Here is a 22,598-nt window from a genome sequence, read left to right as displayed (position 1 = left end):
GTAAAAAGACAAAACGAAACCAAAACCTCAGGTTAACCCCAGTTTTGTAAAACAAATGTGCACACTAAAAAAAGAAACTCAGGACAAGACTGGGAAGCAACGTCCCCGTTGGGAGTGAGAGGGCTGGTGTAATTTTATTCGGTCTGTTTCAAAGATGCCAGGCTGGATTTTCTGCCCCAACTAGCAGGACTTCCTTGAACTTGCATTTTCAGGGAAACCCTACCTTGCCCGTCCCTGCTCCACTTGGATTTGCTCTGAGGCTGCGGCGAACCCAGCGCGAGGACAGCGGGGCGGGCGCGGCGGTTTCCCCGCCCCGGGGCGACACCCAGCTCGGCCGCGGTTCCGCCCAGTCCGGCCTGCCGCGCGCAGCCTTCGCCGCCATGTCCGCCGGGGCCAGCGTGAGCGCCCTGCAGCGCCTGGTGGAGCAGCTCAAGCTGGAGGCCGGCGTGGAAAGAATCAAGGTGAGCGTGGCAGCCGGAGCCCGGTGCCAGCCCCGCCGCCCGGGGAGCCGCTTGCAGGACGCCGCGGCCCGGCCCAAGTGGCGGCTGCCGGGCCGGGCGCGCGCCGGGGCCTCGAGGGCTCGCGAGCCGCGCGTGGACGCGGGGTGGCTCCGGGCGAGACCCCCGGGGTAGCGCCGGAGGCCCACGGGTGCGCCCCGCCACGCAGCCAGTCCGAGGGCCCCGTGGGCGTGTCCACACCGGCCGGTGACACGCTGGCGGCCTGGGCTCTGCCTGATCGGCGGCAGCCGGAGGATGCAGTTTAGGGATGGGGAGGGAGGTCCCTGAATGGGCGAATGAGAGCGGGAGGGAAGAAAGATGCTCAAACTGGGGGGATCGGGAGGGAGAGTTTGCGGAAATGAGTTCCATTTTGGATCTGTGGATTTTTATGGAGATATCTAGGAGAGATTTAGCCGCGTAGACAGAAGCCCACAGCACAAGGCCCAAAGAAGTCATTAAGATTTGAGTATGAAACAAAGAGTAGAATTTGTAGCAGAATTCAAAAGAGATTGTCCAGAAAAGGCGAGGGAAGGAAAAAACAAAACAAAAACAAGCCAGGCACGTGCGTGACGCACAGATAGATAAGACAAGCAGTCAAAACATCTGTAAGACTAGGGGTTGGGGGTAGGTGGAGGGGGTGGGAGGAGGGGAGGGAATGGGAACTGGGATTGGTATGTAAAATGAAAAAAAAATAGTTTAATTTCTTTAAAAAAATAAAAGGAATTTTAAAAATCCATAAAATAGGAATGGCGGCTCCTGAACACAGCAGTGTGTCCTCAGTTGGTGGGAGTGTGATTGGCAGCTGATGTGATGTGTAGTGTGGATAGGAACGGATGAACCGTCTTGGTAGTCAGTTTCTGCGGTAGTGTAGTAACTCAACTTGGTGCTACTCCAGGGAATAGGGGATTCGGGTGGATACAGTAAACAAACAAACTAGAATGATTTCAGATAACCAGGTTTACAAGGTTAAGGGACAGGCTTAGCCAACTCTGGACTTTACAAGAGGCCTAGCAGGTTAAAAAAAAATCTAGTTTTAAAGAGGATATATATATTGACAGAGAAGGTTGTTTGGGGAGAGAACATAGTGGGCTAAAAATATATATATATAATGTATATATATATATATTATGTATTTACATATATACTTATATATACTACTTCAAAAATAGAAGGGGTTTAGGGGTTGATGGGAAAGATTTATTTATTTTGTCACTGTTTTGTTTTGTCAAGGGAAGAAACCAATGGGGGTAAGGTGACTGTAGAGGGTTTGGGGTGGCGTCTTCCAGGATAGGAGGGAAGGGAAGTTGTGTGTAAAGTTGCTCTGATTATGGGTTACTGCATGCAAGACTGATGGCAGTCTTGTGAAACAGGAAGCTGAGCTTACTTCACGGCCCGTGGGACGGGAACTAGCCAAGGGTGGTGGAAGTGCTGGCCACAGTGGCTCACTGACCTGAGCAGTCGCAAACCTGGAATAGCAGGCCTGTCACTTGTGGTTCCGTTTCCATCACTGGCATCTGACGACCAAGGATTCTGAGAGCAGAAAGCAAATGGAGGTTGATTCAGAAGGTGGGTTTAGTAAGAGGTATGCCGGAAAGTAGGGGTGGGGTCAGAAGCCAAGGAACTTGAGGGTCTGGCTGGAAAAGGCTGAACCCAGACTGCAGAGAGAGCAAGCTGAGTCCGCCTTCTAGTGATGGTGACGACACAAGGAGCAGCGACACCTAGTGGTCATTGTGCAGTCAATGCAAGAGGAAGCAAAGGCACCCTAGATAGTTGAAGTTGTGGTCCCTCACCTCCCAAAGCCGAGCAGTTACTGGTGTTGGGTGGGGCTGCTATTGGCAGAGAAGGTTGTTTGGAGAGAGAACATAGGGGGCTAAAACTAGAGTTGTTCAGAGTGTTCAATATCATTGGGCCTTGAACCTGGAAGGAAAACTGAACCAAATGCCCACTCTGCTTGCGAGACTCTGATCTACACTTGAGAAAGGACTGGATGATGGCACACACGGGCATTCAGGGGAACCTGGGCAGCCCTGTAAGGGAGTCACATTACAGAATCTAGACAGCGCCATTGCAGGGCTCAGCCTTGGGTGTTCTTCCCACACCTAGACACACCTAGACACATCGTAAGGCAGACGCCAGTCTTCTAGCGTCCCTTCCCATGGTCTGGAAAGCCCACTGTCTCGAGGGCTCCTCCTCTGGAGCGGCCTCTGAGAAGTTGCTGAGTCAGATAACCCAGGCGGGACAACCCAACCTCCATGGCAGGGACAGCTTGCAGGGCTTGGGGGTTCCCTTGACCCTACTGAGAGGTGCTCCCCTCTCTTAGCTTGTTTTCTCTGAGCATCCCTTTTATGTGGGGGTCGGGTTAGTCCCCTTCCTCCAGGGGTCCTGGGAGAGTCTCCTACCTACCACATATGCAGTTCGCCTGCTTCCCTGAGACACAGTAAGCAGGACATGATTTGTTCTGCATTTCTTTGAAAATCAATAACTTACATAAAGCTATTAGTTCCAATGTGAAAATATCGGAGCTTCTGTTGATGAAAAATTAGCTTAAACGCTAGTCTGGTTATATTGTATTTTTATATACTAACAATTAAGATTTTTAGCACGAAAAGCAAATCCCTAAGGCACGTCAGAAGCGTGGTAGCAACTGTAAGCCCACGGCAAACAGCTGTAACAACTGTATTAGTCTCTTCCTGTGGCCAGATGCCAGGCACCACATACAGAGGAACATAACGAAACGCTTTTATTTCAGTTTACGGTTCTAGAGGGTCCAAGGTCTACAGGGGTTGCTCCGGCTGGCGGCTTTTAGCTGGTCACTTCCCAAGGCCGCACCGGGTTTTTCATGATGGGAGGCAGGGGACATGGATGCCTATGTCTGTCCCTTGGGCCTCCTTCAGATAGAACCTCCAGTTATTAGTCACAGGGGTTCCGCCCTGATGACTTTATCTAATCCCAATCTCCTCCCAAAGATGAGCCTTGAGGCGAACGCAATACGTAATGGTTTAAGTTTCTATCCTTTTGTAGCTGGAGAGATGGCTCAGTGGTTAAGAACACTGGCTGCTCTTCCTGAGGTCCTGAGTTCATTTCCCAGCACCCACAGGGTGACTCACAACCATCTGTAACTGTAGTCTCCTGGGATCTGATGTTCTCTCCTGTGTGTAGATGTACCCGTGGACAAAACACCCATGTACATAAAATAAATAAACAAGCCTCTATCATTCATAGTGAAAATTACATTTCAACATACACACCTTTGGAGGACATACTTAAGCCATGGCTAAAACAATTTATTTATTTATTTATTATGATTATTATAATTATCAGTAGTACTATTATTAATCTTGTGCACTGTGCTAGGGGCCAACTCCAGAGCCTCGCTTGTGCTAGGTGAGCATCCCGTCACTGAGACCCACCCTCAGCCCCAGAGACCTCATTCTTAACCAGGAGGCTGTATTTTCTGAAAAGCACAGCAGAATAATTCTCTCACTTGCTTGGTACGGACTGGACAGAGCTCCAGCCTTGCTCACATGGCCAGCTCAGATTGTCAGCACAGGTTTTAAGTCATAGACCTCTGTACAGGGAGCTTGGGAATGAGCCATTTCCTTACCAGTTCAAACTTGAAACTGGAATTCTAACTGGATCAGAGTTGCAGCTTTTCCTTTGTTAAAGCAAAACACGTGTACCTAGAACTCGATCGTAGACTGAAGTCTTCCTAGGAATGAGTGACTGAAACCAGCAGAGCCGTGGATGATGATGACGCTGTCCCGCCGCCTCGGGCTGCCTGGTGCCCACCGCTGGGCCTGGTGTGAGCAGGGTGTCCCTGTGCTTTGCTGCAGGTCTCGCAGGCAGCCGCGGAGCTCCAGCAGTACTGCATGCAGAATGCCTGCAAGGATGCCCTGCTGCTCGGCGTGCCAGCCGGGAGCAATCCCTTCCGGGAGCCCAGGTCCTGTGCTTTACTCTGAAGACTGGTGAGTTACAGTGCACAGTGCCAAATCGGGGCCATAACGTTGTGAGGGAGCTTCCCAAAGTATTTGGGCAACAGAGGTTAAACCAACCAACCTGTTAAAATGCTTCTGGGCTGTACTTTCCCTGCACATGGAGGAGGTCTAGCTAAGAGAAGCCCTGCTCTCTTTGGCACTACTCTGACTTGCTGTCACTTGTAGACACGAGCTCTTTAACTGAGCTAATGCAGTATTTCTTGACTTTCATTCCCTCTCTGCCCTTATAGCATCCCAGAGTTGTGATTTGCTGTCTGGTGTTTCCAGCTGACTTTGTCTGCCTTGGGCTGTGGTTTCCTCCCTTGATTTTTGTAGCTGTGCGTGCATGTCTGTATGTGTATGGAGCTAAAGGAGTTTTTTTTACAGGTTTATTCATTAGAATGGTATATTATAAGTTTGAATGTTTTGCATTGAGGTCTTATATTTCCACATTTTTTTAAAAAAATTTATTGATTTGTGGTAAATAAGAACGAAGTTTAAATCCATTAAGGGAAAATGAAAATTATAAGCATTTCTAGAGAAGGAAGTGCAATCTCAAGCGTTAAAAGCTTACCAAGAACCACCTGCATAAGAAATCAGCATTTGGAGCTAGAACTGGTGATACTAGTGGGGAAAAGGAAAAAAGTGAGAGAGGGGGGCTGAGTCAAGAGACTGAAACAGGAACGGGAGCTCTCAGGCATTTTTAGAAACAGGAATTCACAGTAAGAAACAGACACAAACCTGACCAAGAATGAGACCCGGGGTGCAACAGGAAACAACTCAGAGTTGGAATAAAAAACCAAAACCTCCAGATTTTAATCCCGATATTGCACCCTGATGCACCCCCAGCAGATTCAGAATAGAATGTGGGTCAAACAATTTCAGAACTGCTCGCCCTGGAGGCCAGCGGTGGGGAAATAGTACTTTGTTTAGATCCTGTCGACATGGAAAGGGGGCATGTCAAAAGAGGGATTATGCAAGGTCCGTTTTCAAATGATTGCAGAATCCCGGGTTTTCTCAGTGAGTGGATCTTGAAATGACCGACCTCACAGCCTCTGGTGTTCCGAGGAAGGGCAGTTCTGCCCACGGTCATCAAGTGCCCTGTTGGGCTCCTGACAAGCCCAGTGGTTCCTTCATCACCTCCTGCAGACCGCAGGGCTGCTTCAATATAAGAATTGAATTTAAAACCGTTTTAGAGTATAGATCCTGTCCGTTCTCGATGAGAACATGCAGGACAGGCGGGGCACTGCTAATGTGCGCATGCTCAGGTAGTGTCCTCCGCACTTCACCTTAGCTGCTTCCTTTCAAGAGGAAGCTCTTGCCAAAGCGCGTGCCTCCATATTTCCTGGTATGGCTTGCAGTCTCTGACTTTTACCTGCCTACCAACCTAAAAACTTTCTAAAGAAATGAAAGCCGGAGCCGGGCGGTGGTGGCGCACGCCTTTAAAACCAGCACTCGGGAGGCAGAGGCAGGCGGATCTCTGTGAGTTCGAGACCAGCCTGGTCTACAAGAGCGAGTTCCAGGACAGGCTCCAAAACCACAGAGAAACCCTGTCTCGAAAAACCACAAAAAAAAAAAAAAAAAGAAAAAGAAAAGAAAAGAAAAGAAAGCCGGGCAAGTTTAAGGCCAACCTGGCTAACTCAGCAAGACTGTTCCAAAATAAATAAATGGTTGGGAGAGCAGTTTAGCAGCTTGGCGTGCGCCAGGTCTGCCGTCTCCCTATATTTCCTTTTTTAAGATGACAAGAACATAGATTATTAGTCTTGAGACCAACATATTTCAGATTTTGTATTTACACAACAAATGATCATCTTTTTCACATACTTGTAAAAGGAGATTGTTTATATTGAATCAGGAGCTGACTGTGCTGTCAGGCACAATTTCTGTAGGAAAGGGAACAGTGCCTCAGACTGCTGAGTTAACTCTTGCACCACACTGTGGGTCTCCCTTCACGAAGCACCGCTGTGCGTGCTGTTCGTCCAAGGGTGTGGTTTTGTGTATTATTTTCTACCTTGTGAATATTGGGTGTCCTGTGAAATGATGGGTGACCTCACTAACGTGAAAACTGACCACACTCTCTCCGACAGGGAAGGAGTTCTGGGAAGCACACGGGGAGAATGACTGCCCACGTCGCAAGAAGACAGTTTCCACAGCCAAATCCCATTCTCTGTTGCCTGGTCCTAGAGCCAAACTCTACAGAAATCCATTTTTGTAACCCTCACCTCATCTCCAAACTTACTGAGCTGCATCTCTCACCCCATAGAACCTGCGTTGCTCCGCCGGGGATATGGGGATGTTCTACTTACTGGGGGTTGGCATTTTAGAAGGGAGACGTTTTGTTTTCAAAAACTGAGATTTGTAATTTTCCTAACATTTTTATACTCTAATAAAATTTGTTCATAAGAATTTACTATTACTAAATGAAGACAAAGTATAAAATTGGGGGAATAATTGATATCTTGATTTTTTTTTTAAAAAAAGGAAAACATTTTAATTTCTCAATGAAATATGGTCTTACTTTGACAATAAACTTGGGAGATGCTCTTAGCCAACTAAAGAATTGATATAGCGTCAGGTTGCCCATCCTGGGTGAGGCTGATTAGGTCTTTCTTTACTTCCTTTAGTTTACAACTTACAATTGTTTTTGTAGGTCTTAAAAATGTGCTTGTACCTATTAAAACATTTAAATGTGGCCTACTACATTCAGAACACTGCAACTGGTTAAAAACGAAATATGAAAATATTATAACCTGTGAGAACTAATGTCAAAGTACCTTATTTGGGTGATGTGCCTTTGGTTTAATTGGGGACACTGTAGAAGGAAAGTCTGTGTTTATAATAATCTTTGAAGAACTTGGAAATAAAGTTTTTGCCTAATTCATCGTTTTCCACGAGAACGGTATTCTGTGTTTGCTTTTGTCTTTTGGGATGCCATGGGTTTCTGTCTGCTGCTGAGAGGGAGCCCTGCATGCAGAGGGTGGAATGTGGCTTTGAAATCCTGTAGAATGTCTCCAGAAGTAGATGCTAGCATCACATGGAAAACAAGCCTCAATTACGAGCTACAGCTGCTCCCTGGACTAGCTCTGCCTGGCACTCACCCATGCATAAGTAAGTGGAAAAACAAGAACACTGGTCGGATTGCAGTGGAGAGGATGGAAGCCGTTAGCTGAGCCCCCCCTTAATTCTCAGCATCGTGCAGATATCAGCGAATTGGATTCGTACTAATCATAACTTGGGTGTCCTTTTGATGCTTCTATTATCTGTTTAGTCTTGTCTGAAATTTTATATTATCTATTTCTTCAATCTTTTCTTTCCTAATAGCATTATATATGTTCCACTCTCCATCTCGATTAATAAGAATTTTAATAAGCACTCCAAATTTCCATTAAAAACAAAATTCTCTTTGGATCCACTTTTTCCTTCAGCAGCACTCCCTGAGATAGTTGAGTGAAACTACAGACATCGTACAGGTACAAATGTCCCGAGTGTAGGCAGATCAGATCCAGCAGTATATTAAGAGAAGATGCCCCGCAGAAGGAGCTGGTTCAGCACAAGGGAATCTGCAGTGTGTAAGTCATTACGAGAGTGTAGAGAAGGGACTCTGGGCCAGAGAGTTAACCCGAGGAAATCCAGTTCTTGTTCTCACTTTCTCTCAGACATGGAGAATGACGACTGTCTTAATGGATTAGTGAGACTGCCTTGGAAGCTGCTGAATTAAACAATGCGATTTTTAAAAATTGAAATATGAAAATGGCATACTGAAACCTATTTGTATGTAAACTCAAAAACAAATGCTGAGCTTTGCTAAATATCTTAGGGGGAATTAGATATATTCATGTTAATTTTTAAATATCAGTTATATTAATGAGGAATTATATTAATACACACCCTGTCGTGGAACTATCTTTGCACTCTAGGAACTGAACTCAGATGGATTTTGATTTCATTGTTGCTATGGTAATCTTCCATTAGAATTTTGCACCGATAAAAGTACGGCTCCATAATTTTCTTTTTTGCAGTGTTAGATTTTGGTATTTATTATATTATATTCATTACAAAACATAATGTGGAAATGTTTTTCTAATGTTACGTAGCATTAAATTATTTATACATTAAAAATAAGCTCTAGAGCTGGGCGGTGGTGGCCCACGCATGCCTTTAGTCCCAGCACTCGGATTAAAGGCGGATCTTTGAGTTTAAGGCCAGTCTGCTCTACAGAGCAAGTTCCAGGACAGCCAGGGCCACACAGAGAAACCCTGTCTTGAAAAACAAACAAAAAGCTACAGAAAAAATGGGTTAGGAGTTTAACACTAAAAGATTTAATCAGTGGCCAAAATATAGGAATCTAGATCTAAGAAAAGTGAAAACACGTTTTTATATCCCTACGCTGGGTAAGGAGAATACAGTACTACATAAGGCTTCATCTTGGGAAAAAGACTGACATCTGCTCTGGCCTTGCAGGCCACCCAATATTATTTTAATAATAAGAAAAATTAAATCTTAACAATGACTGTGTTGGGAACTTAGGGTAGCTCTGGCCTCCACATATGTACATATAAGTGAAAAGCCAAATCTGAAAAGACAAAATGCTTGTGAAGTACACATACATCTGAATAGTTTTTGGGTCTTATGTTTATTAAGCTAATTGATAAATCAGATAATCAGATTTAGATGCAAGTTACAGGACAAATTATATATTATGAAAATTGATATATGATAGAACACTGAGGACATATAAAATGATGGTTTTTTATACATAATCAAACCTAAATAATTCTGTTACTGGATTATCATAAAGTAGACTCTGGTATGCGGCACTGTCCTTTCTGTTCTTCATAAAAACCTCAGCCGAGTTTGCCCGTCCATTCTTCCAGGGACTTTTTCATACATTAGACGCCGTTTTTTGGGTTGTGGTACTTGTGAGTACATTAAGCCTGTCAAAAGGAGGAAAAGGAAAACCACTTTATTGGGATAAGTAACTATGAAAAATGGTTGTTCCTTTAATAATAAACCATGAATGCACCTGTCACTAATGGCTCTGTTTAAAATCAGTACACACATAGATCATGCGAGGCATTCATTATCCTCTTCTGTGAAGCTGTACAATCTCTAAAGTCTTTCCTCGCTCTGATATTTTTAAATAAAACCATTGGAAATAGCTCAGGAAGCAACTCAGCAGGAATAAGTTCAAGGCTTACTCGGACTGACTTTGAACTCACACAATGCTCTGTTATTCGGCTCTGTACACCACGGAGACTATTCATATCACAATCAATATGCTCACATTAGCTGTTCAGCTTTCATTCCAACATCTTTATTTAAAAATTTAATTTCTGCATGTGAACTCTGTGTGTGTGTGTGTGTGCGCGCACATAGAGGTCAGAGGATGACTTACTGGCGTCAGCACCCTATCACTATTTGGGTCCCAGGGATGAACTGAGACCAGCAGCCTTGGTGGCAAGTGCTTCCATCTGCTGAGCCTTCTCTCCAGCGCCACAGTATTGTTAACACGCCATGTTTAAAACACTCTTGTCAGTTACAAGTCTATTCCTGCTCCTATATTTACACTGTAAAAATTATCCTCAGTCCTAACACATGACAGGAAGTGACCAGGAATGACTCACTTCCACACACATGTGCAGGCATCAGTACGTGTGCACCCACATGTGAACATTCATACATGCACACATGCTGCATGCATACACATGCAAAGTAAAATTAGTTATTCAAAACTACATTAATTAAAATTTACATAGATATCTGAGGATTCCATCAATATGCCTAAACGCTTAACTGTCAGAATTTAGAAACACTTTCTTCACTTTTCTCATGAGAGAATGGGAAGATGATATAGGGAAGTGCTCCATGTCCAAGAATCTATAGAAGTCACATGTATAATCTGTTGTGGAGTAGGATGGGGTTTGAGCTGGTTCACTTATAAAGCTGCTGTAACAAAGCACGTGCACACGCACAAGCACACACACACAACCACCATCAGCTAAATGCATGACTCTTGATATGAAGATCAGAACTAAACAGAGGACCCATACTAACAGTGTCCCTATGCATATACACAACAGGATTTTATTCAGCTTTAAAGAAAAATGAAATCATAACATTTGTAGAATGATGGATAGAACTGTAAAGTATGTCAAGTGAACAGTCAGGAACTGAAAGACAGCCATGCATATTATTCTCTCATGTGGTGCTTGGATAGTAATTTGTATATTTATGTTCAGGGTTAGGATAGGTCATCAGACTAGAAAAGGAACCATGAGGGCCAAGAGAAACTTTTAAGGGGTGGGGCTAAAAGGAAGTAATACCTGTGATATGGGAGCAGAAGGAAGGCTGCTGGGTGGGGGAGGTCAGGGGGCCATCAGGAGGTGAGGGGCAGGGCAGGGGAGAGGGGAGGATGATCAAGAGTGAGGTTTTGGAGGCTCTCTTTTAATAAAATATAAAATGTGAGGGTTCCCCCACTCCGGGCCTGCTCTGGTCTTTTGAAGGAGTCTATGAAAAGAGAAATTTTGAAGTTTAACTTTTTCTTCTTCTCACTCCTGGCTACCTGAACGGCAAAGCCACATTCATATGCCTTATGATATCTGAACATTTTATTCTAGAAGTCAGGTCAATGCCATAAGAAATTATACAAAAATAAGGGCACAAGCACTGAGAAAATAAAGTATCCTTTCTAAAAGTGAACGATAAAATGTTCAGACAAGTCGAAAACATCCATCAGAGAGAAGCTGATGGGTTCCTACCTAGTAAAGTTAAACAATGCATAGAAAAGGATCTAGCATCATGGGTGTGTGCATGTTTGTGTTACACATGTGCATGTGAAGGCTGGAGGACAAACTCGGGTCTTCCTCCTCAGGTACCATCCATCCTTATATTTGTGAGACAGAATCTCTGGCTTACAGCTTGCCAAATAGGCTGGCTAGCAGCAAACCCATGGGTCCACCTGTCTCTGCCTCCCAAGCGCTGGGGATCCACGCCATGGCCACAATGCCAGGTTTTTGTGTGTGGGTTCTGGGTGCTGAACGTGGGTCCTCATGCTTGCACAGTAAGCACCTGAGTGACTGAGCTGTCACCACCCCTAATCAACATTTGTCAACATTTGTACCTGACAGGCTGATTCTTGTTTAATCCTCATCATCTGCTTTACTTAAATTTGCTATTTTTATTTTAAATTTCCCTTTTTTCCCCCTTATTTTGTTTGTCTATTTGTTTTGCAATAGGGTCTCTCTATGTAGCCCTGGTTGTTCCGGAACTCACTATGTAGATCAGGCTGACCTCAAACTCAGAGATCTTCCTGAGTGAGTGCTGTTTTAAACTTAAGTTGAAAGTATGGTTAATTTGAGACTACGAGAATTTGAAATATTTTGTTAGACCACTACCTTTGATTTTCTCTTAAGCCCAAAGTTAATGGAGAACTTTAAGTGTGGCAACTAAAACAAAACATTGAAATTTGATCCTAGCATTATCGTTTTAAATGTTGTTTTTAGTTATCTCTCTCTCTCTGTGTGTGTGCATGTGGGCATGTGCATGCAGGTGTCCAGGAGGCCAGAGGTGTCAGATCGCTGGGAACTGGGGTTTCAGGTGGTATCAATTACCCAAGGTGGGTGCTGGTAGCCACGGAGCCATCGCTCAGACCCCGGCTTTAGCTTACAAACCAGGAGTTTTATCAACTGTTAGTGTTACCTGTTGGTGTTTCATAGTCTTTCCAGTTAGATGAGGACACAGGCAGCCTTCTCTGTCCTGAGTAGTTCCCAGCTCTGTGGTATAAATCAAGGCCATGGAATCCTCTTTGGTTTACATTAGAATCAGAAGCATAGACTGAATCCCAGCTGGGAGCAGATGGCCGTTCTCTCCAGAAAGTCTGGTCAGTCCCAGCATTTGAATGTCTGTGTGTGAGATCTTCCAGTTCAGCTGACAGACACTCTGGCTGATCACTGGTTAAGTCATCTTCTTGAGGGCACCATTTGTTGTAGGTGGTCTGCTCTGCTCCACAGCTTGACCTGAATGAATACATCTGTTTTTGATCAGTATTTTTCTTAAAGTCCCAATAAAGATGGGATGGAGAGTCCTCTGGTAAAAACATGGGGCTGGACGCTTGCATACTTCTGCTTCCTTTGGCTCTAGGATAATTCACAAAATTATGAGTAATTCTCCTCTGAGTATCAGTTGGTAACATTTCGGGTTCATAATTTATGTGTGTTAGGCCCAAAGAAAAGACACCTGATTCCGAATCACCCTGGTTTGGAAAGGAGTGCCAAGATGCTTTTTTTGGGTCCTTATGACTTAGAAAAGGGTTATTCCACGCTGTGTTCCAGGAGCCGGCCTGCCTGTGAGATGCTGCAGATGGCGGCCTGCAGATGCTCTCTCTTAGCTCCATAAAAGGAGCGCTTGTGCCTTCCTGCACCATCTCTTCCGGGTCTTCGTAGGAATAATATTCATCATGTTCTTGAATGACAGGAGCTGAGCTCTGAGAAATAAAGGGACGAGTTTGATTCATATCTTCCTGAAGTGATGAAATTCGAGGTGACTTTGTCATGGAGGAAGAACTAATCTTGAACAAGGAAGTGATGCTACAAAAATGCTGAAAATTAAAAATAATAGTTTAATATAACAGTTTGGAAAATAAAATGATGCCTAGCTAAATTCATAGATACTACACTGACACATATTAACATAAAAAATAACTAAACACCATTAAAAGAGATCATTGTAATTTGCATCTATTTTCTAGTAGCTTGCAATGGAATTTTAATAAACTGTTTTTAGAGATGTTTTAGGTTTGCAACAAATACAGTGGATTTTATTTTAGTTATACAAATTATATGCAAATTCTTTGATAAGAATTTAAAAATATCAATAAAGCTAAAACTCCCCTATTGTGGTAAAAGACATCAGGAATTTTGGGAGGGATAATGTAAATACATATTAATTGAATATTTATGAATACAATGACTTTTTAAATGCTTTAAAATGTGCTAACCTGTACTGAATTATCTTTGATAGCTTTAAAATGTATAGCTAATGACAATTCATATGTAAGTTAGTTCAGGTAAATGGTTTCTTTCCTATGTGGTGCCCCAAACAAAGCTGGACACCATTCCTGGAAATGCCTGTGATACAAACCCTAACTGAGATGGGAAGGGGAATTACAGATTACAGCCTGTGCTCTCCTAACCCACCTTCAGGACTTTGACTGGAACCTGAGGCAGGAGTTCCTGAAGCTCAGCGGGCGATGCTATCAACAGCCAGTGCAGCGAAGGCGCTCGGTGAAGCATGAGCTGAGCCACCAAGGGGTTGATGCACGGAAAATCAAGCAGGTGCATTTCTTCCTGGAAGACAGTATGGTGTTTCCTCGGGCAGGGGGCTTGTGAGAGGGACCTACTTTAGTCTACAGATGAAAATTTTGTCATTGAACTTATAACAATTTGGGAAGCATGGAAAAATATGCTATCGGGAAGGGAATTCAGGTATTTGTGTCTGTTTGCCTCACACATGTCTAATGGATACATTTAGAAAGAGTAACCTTAGATGGTGAAACTTCAACCCAGGATTTATCCAACCACTCATGAGGATCTCTCTTGGACGCCATTAGATTGTGGTCTGCGATCTGGCGAATTGTTAAGGCAGTCTCTTCTACTCCTGGGGCGATTATAAGCTAAAAAAATATTTCATATGTTAGATTGTAGGAAAATACTAGGAATTAAGATGTAACATTCAGAAACAGTTTGAGATAAAGGAAAAAATCCGAGTAATGAATTTTTAATCATCATTTTGTATATAATTTATTAGTGTGTGTATTTGAAACCCAAGAGCTTTCATTTGTGAGGATAACCAAATCAATTCTCTCTCTCTCTCTCTCTCTCTCTCTCTCTCTCTCTCTCTCTCTCTCTCTCTCTCTTTTCTGAGACAGGTCTCTTCATGTAGCCCTGGCTATCCTGAAACTTGCTATGTAGACCAGGTTGGCTTTAAACCTATGGCGATCTCCCTGTCTCTGCCTCCTGAATTTTAAGATTAAAGGCATGCACCACCACACCTAGCTCCTTCTTTCTTTCAATATTGTGCCCTATTTTTTAATTTTTGGAATAAATTTTTTTTCACTTTAATTTGGCATTTACTTATAAAGTTTTAAAATTTATTTAGTGCTATATTTCACTTATAGAAGAGCAACTTGAAAATCACTGGTAATATTTAATATTTTGCTTTTTCTAGTAGTTGTCAACTGAAAATAAGAATAAGAAATACAGTGCAATAGTTTCCAAAAACAAACTTAAACATGAAGGATACTTATAAATGAATTTGATATTGTGCTAAAAACTAAGACATAAGCCCTGCTTACAGGAGCACACCTGGCGCTGTAACCTGGACAAGGGTTCATGGGGAAACCATAGGCTCCAGGGAACCTACTGTATTTTGCTAAGTGGATGTAATATAAAACTGCCCTCTGTAATCACGTCTCTCTACCCATAGATTAGCGCAGCTCTCACACCTCTTCAGAGAAGTTTCTTTGTATTAGTAGACAGTGGTTAATGAAGAAACTCACAACTGGTCAAAGTGCACAAAATAAATGTCTATGGAGTGCTCAATCACAAACGGGACATCTCTACCATACCCCTGCCCCAAGGCTCGGGTTTCATAGCAGAAGAGAGGGCAAAAGGACCATAAGGCCAGAGGCCAGGAATAGGCACCACAGCACCTCCTGGACACGACAGGCTGATGCTGCCTGAGCAATCCAGTCAGTCCACATTCCAGCCTGGGCAGAGAGGGGCTCACAAGCCCACCCTAGCTGAGCTGCTACTGATAACCCATGCTTCATGGGAGGGAGAATTGTTTTTTTTTTTTAAAGAATGTAGTCCCCACTAGGTCAACCACACTGCCAGTGGACAGCCACACACGAATATGTGTGCAACACAGATTAGACTTGGTGGGCTATTAAAAAAAGACATGACATTTGGAGGGATGAGGAAGTGGACCTAGGGAGTTAGGGGGAAGAATGGAGATGAGTACAATCGAAATATGCTCTGTGCATACATACAATTCTCAAAAAGGAATCACTAAATGCATTTTAAATGTTTTGATTTTAAGCAGTCATTCTGGTTGGTAATTGTTCATTTAAAATTTTAGTTTATTTGTTCTAAGATACTCTTGCCAAAATTGTGTGTCTGTGTGTGTGTGTGTGTGCACATGTTTACATGTGCGTGTAACTTCTGAGCAGGAGGGATGGCTAAGTGGTTTAGAACATCTGTTCTTGTAGAGGACAGGTATAGTTCCCAGCACCCACATGACAGCTTATAGCCAACTGTAATTTCATTTCCTGCATTTGTAACCCTGGGAGTAACCTAGCAACAGAGCCAGAGTGCTGTGGGTACTTGTACACTGTGTGAAGATGCATTGCTGTGATTGTGTAATAAAAAGCTGAATGGCCAATAGCTAGAAAGAGGTTAGGCAGGATTTCTGGGGACAGAGAGGACTCTGGGAAGAAGAAGGGCAGAGACATAAGAGGAAACAGGAGTAAGAAGATGGAGAGAGGTAATACCACATGATAGAACATAAATTAAATAAATAGGTTAATTTAAGTTGTAATAGCAAGTTAGGAACAAGTCTGAGCTAAGGCTGAACTTTCATAATTAGTAAGTCTCTGTGTCATTATTTGGGAGCTGGATGGAGAAACAGAAAAAGACTCGTCACAGTCAGAGCCCACACAGAGAAATAAAATAAGAGAATCTGCATATAAAAGGGATTCAAGACAGCACAATGGCTGGAGACACAGCTTAGGTGAAGAGCCTGTACCTGGGATACCTAATTCCTTAGGGCTGAATCTTATACAATGAGCTAGTTTCAGGATAGTAAGTATAAAACGTCCGCGCATACTCTTTGTGGAGTGCACATATTGTAAAAGAGAACTTTTTAAAGTTTACACAAATGTATACACAATGTATAGAGATATCCCGTTTAATGACAACTTTATTTCATTGTTAGTTTTAGATGATTTGGGGAAGATAAGACACCTTCATTTAAACAAAAATTTATTCTAAAAGACAAAATTTTATGATGACGGTAATGAGTATTGCAGTAATTGATCAGAATGAGAATTCTGGGGTTCATACCCAGACTAAGAATTCAAGAGGATTCAAAAAGCTTTATTTCTTAATTCTTAAAAAACTCATAGAAATCTTTTAAAATTAGAAGGTTAGGGATATAACTAAGTGCTATATGCTTGTTTGCCTACTACACACCAGGCTTTGAATTGGATCACCAGTACCACAAGAAAAAAAAAGATTAACAAATGAAATATATCTAAAAATTAGATAGCACTACCAATACCTTCTTTTAAGTTAAGAGAATGTCCTTAGACTTCTAGGTAATTCTTTTATGGCTAAGATGACTGGAAACAAAAGAGAGCTAATAATATACTGATGTTCTCTAAGAGACAAAAGTCATGATAACTAAATAAAGTAGCAATACATTCTAATACATACATAACACATATGGGGTCAGGAACCCCTGGCTATTCCTAGTTTTGAGTCAGGGTCTCATGTAGTCCAAGTTATCCTTGAATTCCTTATGTAGCCAAAGGCAACCTTGAACTTCTGATCCTCCTGCCTCAACCTCCCAAGTGCCATGGCGTTGCAGGCATGTGGTACTGGAGACTGAACCCACAGTTTTGCCAATGCTCTGCAGACTCTACCTGCCAAGCTACACCCTTTCCTCAGACCTGGTATAATAACGACATCAAGTCAGATCAGCGGCAAACCTATGCATATTAACGATGCCAACACTGTAAGAACAACAAAAAACCTGGATGACATTTCAGGATGGACTTGAAAAGCACCTGGAGTGTTTCTATCAGAAGCAGACTTTTGTTCAGAGTGCATCGCCTGCACACACTCCTCTTTCTTCCTCAAATGCCATCCTCAGGGCACAGCGTCTCTGAACAGTGCCACTTTACTGATAGCATATTTACATATAATTCTTTACCACATGCTCAGAAAAGGCTAACCAAGCAGGTCTCATTTGAATAAACAAGACACATTTGCACCTGTCATTCACTTATTTAAAGGTAACTTTTCTAAGAATTTTACTTTTGTGGGTAGTATGTATCATGACATTTAAATTTTCAAAAGGATCATTTCTTCCTATTCTTAACAGGTTGTGATTTGACTTAACTCTATTTAGCAGGTGTTTGTTAAATTTACTTGCTCGGTGTGAAGCACTGTGCTAGCTGCCCCGGGTTTACAGAGGACTTAGTTCTTACCTTTCAGAGTGGAGAGTACATAAATAAACCTGTGCCAGGGGTGGTGCGCACCTTAATCCCAGTACTTGGATTTCTGTGAGTTCAAGGCCAGCCAGGGCAACACTGCACAGTGACATTCTGTCTCCAGAACAAAACCAAACCACCACCAATGAACACTTTACCCCATAATAGAGGTAAAAGGTGTAATGGGGAGGGCCATGTTTACCCTGAGAGGGCATGCCTGGGCAGGGTCCCTTACAGAAGCAGTGTTTGAAACCTGGCTCCAGGAGAGGGACAGCAGCATCCTGGGGGAAGAAAGACTGGATAGTATCTCGTCATTGGTGGAGTATGACTGTAGGACTTTATGGAGGACATGATTACCCAGGGACTAAATTCTGAATCCACCTGAATTTGACTCTATTCTGAATGAAGCAGGGAAGATATGGAAGGTCTCTAAGCAAGAAAACTTGACAGTATTTATCAATAACCGTCTATCTGGCATCATGCTGGGTGCCCAGAGTACAGATGTGATCAGACAAGCCCCCTCACCTCCAGAAGCACACTTCCGTGAGCGGATGTTCACAGCGGCATCCTAGCAATGGCATGGGTGTCAGCAAGCGATGGAGGACGGAACAGGTAGGGAAAAGCTGGCTAGTTAGGAAGGCATCTTAAAAATCTTCAGAATAAATGATGCATGCCTGAACTCAGAGAAGCAGAGGTGGGCGCAGAAGGAGACTGAGTCCAGAGATACTGCAGCTGCACAAAGAGGCCCACACCAGTGAACAGAAATGTCCCAAATCAAGCTTGGTGGAGGATGGGAAGTTTCATAGGGACACACAGAGTCTGAGGTATTTGCAGGATATTTGGGTGGAGATTGTCAACTGGCTGCTAGAATATAGGTGCAGACCTTACACGTCAGAAGGATTTTAAGAACTACTCAGAAACTACAGCAAGGAAGTAGGAACGTTTGAGTTCCTAAAGAGCATGAAATAATAACAAAAAATTCAGACAAATGGTTTAGAGTGGGACCCTAAAAAGGAGGCCAAGTAAGGAGATTATAGATCTTCAGTACACATTACCCTATCAAAACGTCTTGAGATTTCCACTCTGTAGCAGAGAAAATTTCAGAACATCTTGCATAAAGAACATGTTTTGATCAAGGGACATTTATTTTTATTCATATCCTGACATGTTTTTTAAAAGTTCTAAAAGATCCTTTTAAAAAAAACAAAAAACAGGGGGCTGGAGAGATGGCTCAGTGGTTAAGAGCATCGCCTGCTCTTCCAAAGGTCCTGAGTTCAATACCCGGCAACCACATGGTGGCTCACAACCATCTGTAATTAGGTCTGGTGCCCTCTTCTGGTCTGCAGACACACACACAGACAGAATATTGTATACATAATAAATAAATAAATATTAAAAAAAACCAAAAAACAAAACTAAGTTCTAACTATGCTTGATTTTAAAATAACTAGAAATATTCATTATTGTTTGGTTTTTGAGGTAGTCTCACTATATAGCTCCCTAACTGGCTTTGAACTATGATCTTTCTCAGCCTCTTGAGTGCCAAGATAACAGTCATGTGCACCATACTAGGCTTAAAGTTCTTGCCACGTATTTATTTTGTGTGAATTTATATGTGTGTTCATGTAACACACATAAAAGCTTTTAAAACAAAAGTGTAATGATAAATATATTTAATAATTTGACCTTGCTTTTTATCGGCTCTTAAGGAATTGTGTCTTTTTAATGTTTCTTCTCACTGGGCACTTGAGTTCAAGTCTAATTTTTGTTTATGAACAGTATTTATGAATACATAGGGAAACAATACCTTTACATCCAATTCTTCAGATTTAAGACCAGAGGAAACCAAGGCTGCATAAATCTGCGCGAGGTGATGGAGTGTCTTTGGTGTGAGATGGTACCTAAGAACGAGATTATTACATGTTTCCACATCAGACATTTTGCTGCAGGCACGTCCCACCTCCTTGCACTTCCTTTCCCCTGTCTGGAAAGGGCATTTCCACCTCCTGTCCTTGAGCACACTGTTAAATCTAGGGATGCTGAGGGTGTGTGCGGACTCATCTCCAGGGACAACTGTATGACCTAAAATTAGACACAGAGAATGCTCCATCTCTGGGTCAAAGTGATAGGTTCAGATAAAGCATGGCCAGAGCCAGGCACCGGCATCTTTCATGAGCTGCTCCATTAGAAGAAACACTCTGCCCCTTTCTATAGTTACTGACAGGTCAGATGTGAATGTTGACCCGGGAGAGGGTGTTTCCACGGTTCCTACTCATTTTATATATTCTCAGCAGCAATGAGGAGAGTGCCAGTCTATTACTAAGAACTTCAAGCTAGTAGTCTTCTATCTAGACATTTCTTGGCTCTTTTTGTCCTGTGTGTTAGTGTCTTCCTCCATGGTGTTTAACACTGTTCCTGGGGGATGTGAATAGGCGTTTGTTCGTCTCAGATAGGGAATCAATGACAGACCAAAGTAGGGAAACTACTGAAGTCCAATGTGGTGAGCCATGTGTTTTACTGTGATTACTTCCAGGAATATGGGTGAGGAGTTACTTACAGGAGCAGAAATAACTCAAAGACAGCTGTACCACCAAAGCCCACCCAGCATAGGCTACAGCTCACAGAACCTGGAAACCTGGAGCTCCCTGCACAATTGGCAGGCAGCTCATATGACTGGAGCACTTTTTTCCCAGACAGTTGAGCTGGTCTGAGTCTCTCCAAACAGCTCTCCTGGTCTCTGCTCTTTTCAGACAGCTTGGCTGATTTTCCTCCTCCAGGCAGCTTGGGTGGTTTGAGCCTCTTCAACCGCAGCCTGCCAAGCTGCCTGTAGTTGCGCAGTGAGTTACAGGCTTGTAGCTTCGGTGACTCGTCACCCATACTGGGGTGGGCTTTTGGTCATGCTCTTTCTCAGAGTCATTTCTCCTAGTTAGCCCTTCACCCACACAGCTGTAAGTAACCCCAATAACCTCATTAGCTCACGGAAAAGGACTGCTGTGGTGTCCTCGCTGTGACTTAGGCCCCTGTTTATGATGAGTAGTCTTTGTCTGCATCTCCCCGTGAACGGTGTCACACACGCCCAGACAGACTTTCTCCACAGAGTGAAAGGTCGGCAGAGCAACTTACTGTGCCTGAGCTGTTTCTCCAAACACCATGAATTCTGATGAGCTCTTCCCTACCTTTTGAGCCCCAGAAGCTCTGACCTGTGCTAACCCTGGTCACTGTGTCTCTAATAAGCTTCCGGGATGGCTGAAGTTTGGAGTGTTGTCATAACTTGTTGCTGATAAAATCAAGCACCTCTGTGTGTGAACCAGAAAACTCTTGGAAGTTTCCTCAGGGCTTTGTCCTATGATTGCCTCTTGTTAACTTTGTGCTATAGACTGTTAAGTCACAGCAGGAGCGCAAATATACGATGGCTCTTTCTGGCAAGCACCAAACATGGGATATTCTCAAAGGTTGATGATGCTCATCCTTGAAATTATCTGCCTGAATAACTAAGATAATTCAAACCATTTCCTCTTCATTTTCTATTTCTCTCATTTGGTCATCTTGTAGAGATACTACTTAAAGGTTACAATTAGATGGGTATGGTGGTACACATGTTTAATCCCTGCATTTGGGAGGCAGAGACCGGGGGATCTCTGTGAGTTCAAGGTCAGCCTGGTCTACAAAGAGTTCCAGGGCTATACAGAGAAGCCCTGTCTCAAAAAACCAAACCAAAAAAAAAAAAAAAAAAAAAGAAAGAAAGAAAAAAGTTACAATTATCTAATAAAATAGAACTATGAAACTTGGAATTCTGGAAATAATTATGTTTATGATAATATCACAAATAAATTATCACACTGTATATTCTGATAAAAATAAAGCTATCTCAGAATATTACATGATAGGCAAAAATAGGTCGGGATCTTTTGCTGTTCTCCCCCTGCATTTCAACTGAACCACAATACTATAGACGAACAACAATCTGAAAACAGCCTTAGAAAACTTTCAAGTAAATAATTTATCTAAAAAATTTACAAGCTTTGGATGAAGCTTAAAATGATTTATAAGCAGGCACCAGACTTGAACTTTTATAGGCCTTATTAATCTTCTAAGTGAGGGCATTAAAGCACAAACCACAGGTTTTATTTTATAGCCAGGTGGAAGGGGCTCACTATGTTAAATGACCTGCTGGGGCTGCTTGCTAATAGAAGAGGAATTAAGAGCCAAGGTGCTCAGACTCTTAGACTCCAGTTCATTTCTGTCCTCACAAGATAATAACTACACGGGAAGAGTTCAGTAAACTAGTAAGCAAGAATGGTGTCAAGAAAGTGGACAAAAATCACAGGCAATGCCAGTGTATCGATTCCTTTTTCAACAATCAATTTAAAGAATATATACCTGTTGTGAGTTAGGTGGGAGGTGGTACTAGAGGAATAGAAACGAGTCACACCGGTTAGCAATTTGGTAGGAAAGGCTGACTCATTCAGTGAACTACTGAGCACCTATCACCCGAAAGCAGTGTGCTCCAAAGACTCAAAACACAGAAGAAGAAACAGAGCTAAGCGGTTCTCAGGATGGAAAGTGTAAAGAGGGAGCTCTGAGAAAGACGGAGCAGAAAACAGTACCTGGGACAGATCCGGAAGATCAAACAAACCTGAGTGCAGTTTCAGTAGCGGAAAGAGTTGAAGAAGCAGAAAGGAAGTGGGTGACAGAAGAAAACACCTGGCTGAACTGGAGGGCAGGGAAGAAGCAGCCTGGAAATGCAGGTGCGTCATATCCTGACACCTCACACATATGGGTCACATTTTGTATTGTGTTGAGTAGGTAGCTAGGAACTCAGTAAAAACTGTGTGTGTGTGTGCGTGCACGCACATG

The 22,598-nt window shown here is 42.9% G+C and overlaps 2 protein-coding genes across 2 annotated transcripts in view; one reads left to right on the top strand and one right to left on the bottom strand.

Moving 5' to 3' along the window:
• The first annotated feature begins 313 nt into the window (after positions 1-313).
• On the top strand, positions 314-7,368 carry Gng10 (G protein subunit gamma 10). The gene is made up of 3 exons (XM_075967121.1): positions 314-461; positions 4,331-4,462; positions 6,559-7,368. The coding sequence occupies exons 1-2, from the start codon at positions 381-383 to the stop codon at positions 4,454-4,456; spliced, it is 207 nt and encodes a 68-aa protein (XP_075823236.1). The 5' UTR covers positions 314-380; the 3' UTR covers positions 4,457-4,462; positions 6,559-7,368.
• Positions 7,369-9,302: 1,934 nt separating this feature from the next.
• The window catches only part of Shoc1 (shortage in chiasmata 1), a 66,645-nt gene continuing 53,349 nt past the window's right edge, over positions 9,303-22,598 (bottom strand). Inside the window, exons 23-27 of the mRNA XM_075967119.1 lie at positions 19,549-19,642; positions 14,010-14,141; positions 13,666-13,815; positions 12,170-13,067; positions 9,303-9,405 (exon numbers count right to left, since the gene is read on the bottom strand). Coding sequence (XP_075823234.1) covers positions 9,305-9,405; positions 12,170-13,067; positions 13,666-13,815; positions 14,010-14,141; positions 19,549-19,642 — 1,375 coding nt within the window. The 3' untranslated portion in view covers positions 9,303-9,304. The remainder of the gene's footprint in view (positions 9,406-12,169; positions 13,068-13,665; positions 13,816-14,009; positions 14,142-19,548; positions 19,643-22,598) is intronic.

This window comes from Microtus pennsylvanicus, chromosome 3 (genome assembly GCF_037038515.1).
Source record: "Microtus pennsylvanicus isolate mMicPen1 chromosome 3, mMicPen1.hap1, whole genome shotgun sequence".
NCBI lineage: Eukaryota > Metazoa > Chordata > Mammalia > Rodentia > Cricetidae > Microtus > Microtus pennsylvanicus.
The sequence above is the reverse complement of the archived record's forward strand: the minus strand, read 5'-3'. Positions and strand labels throughout refer to the sequence as shown.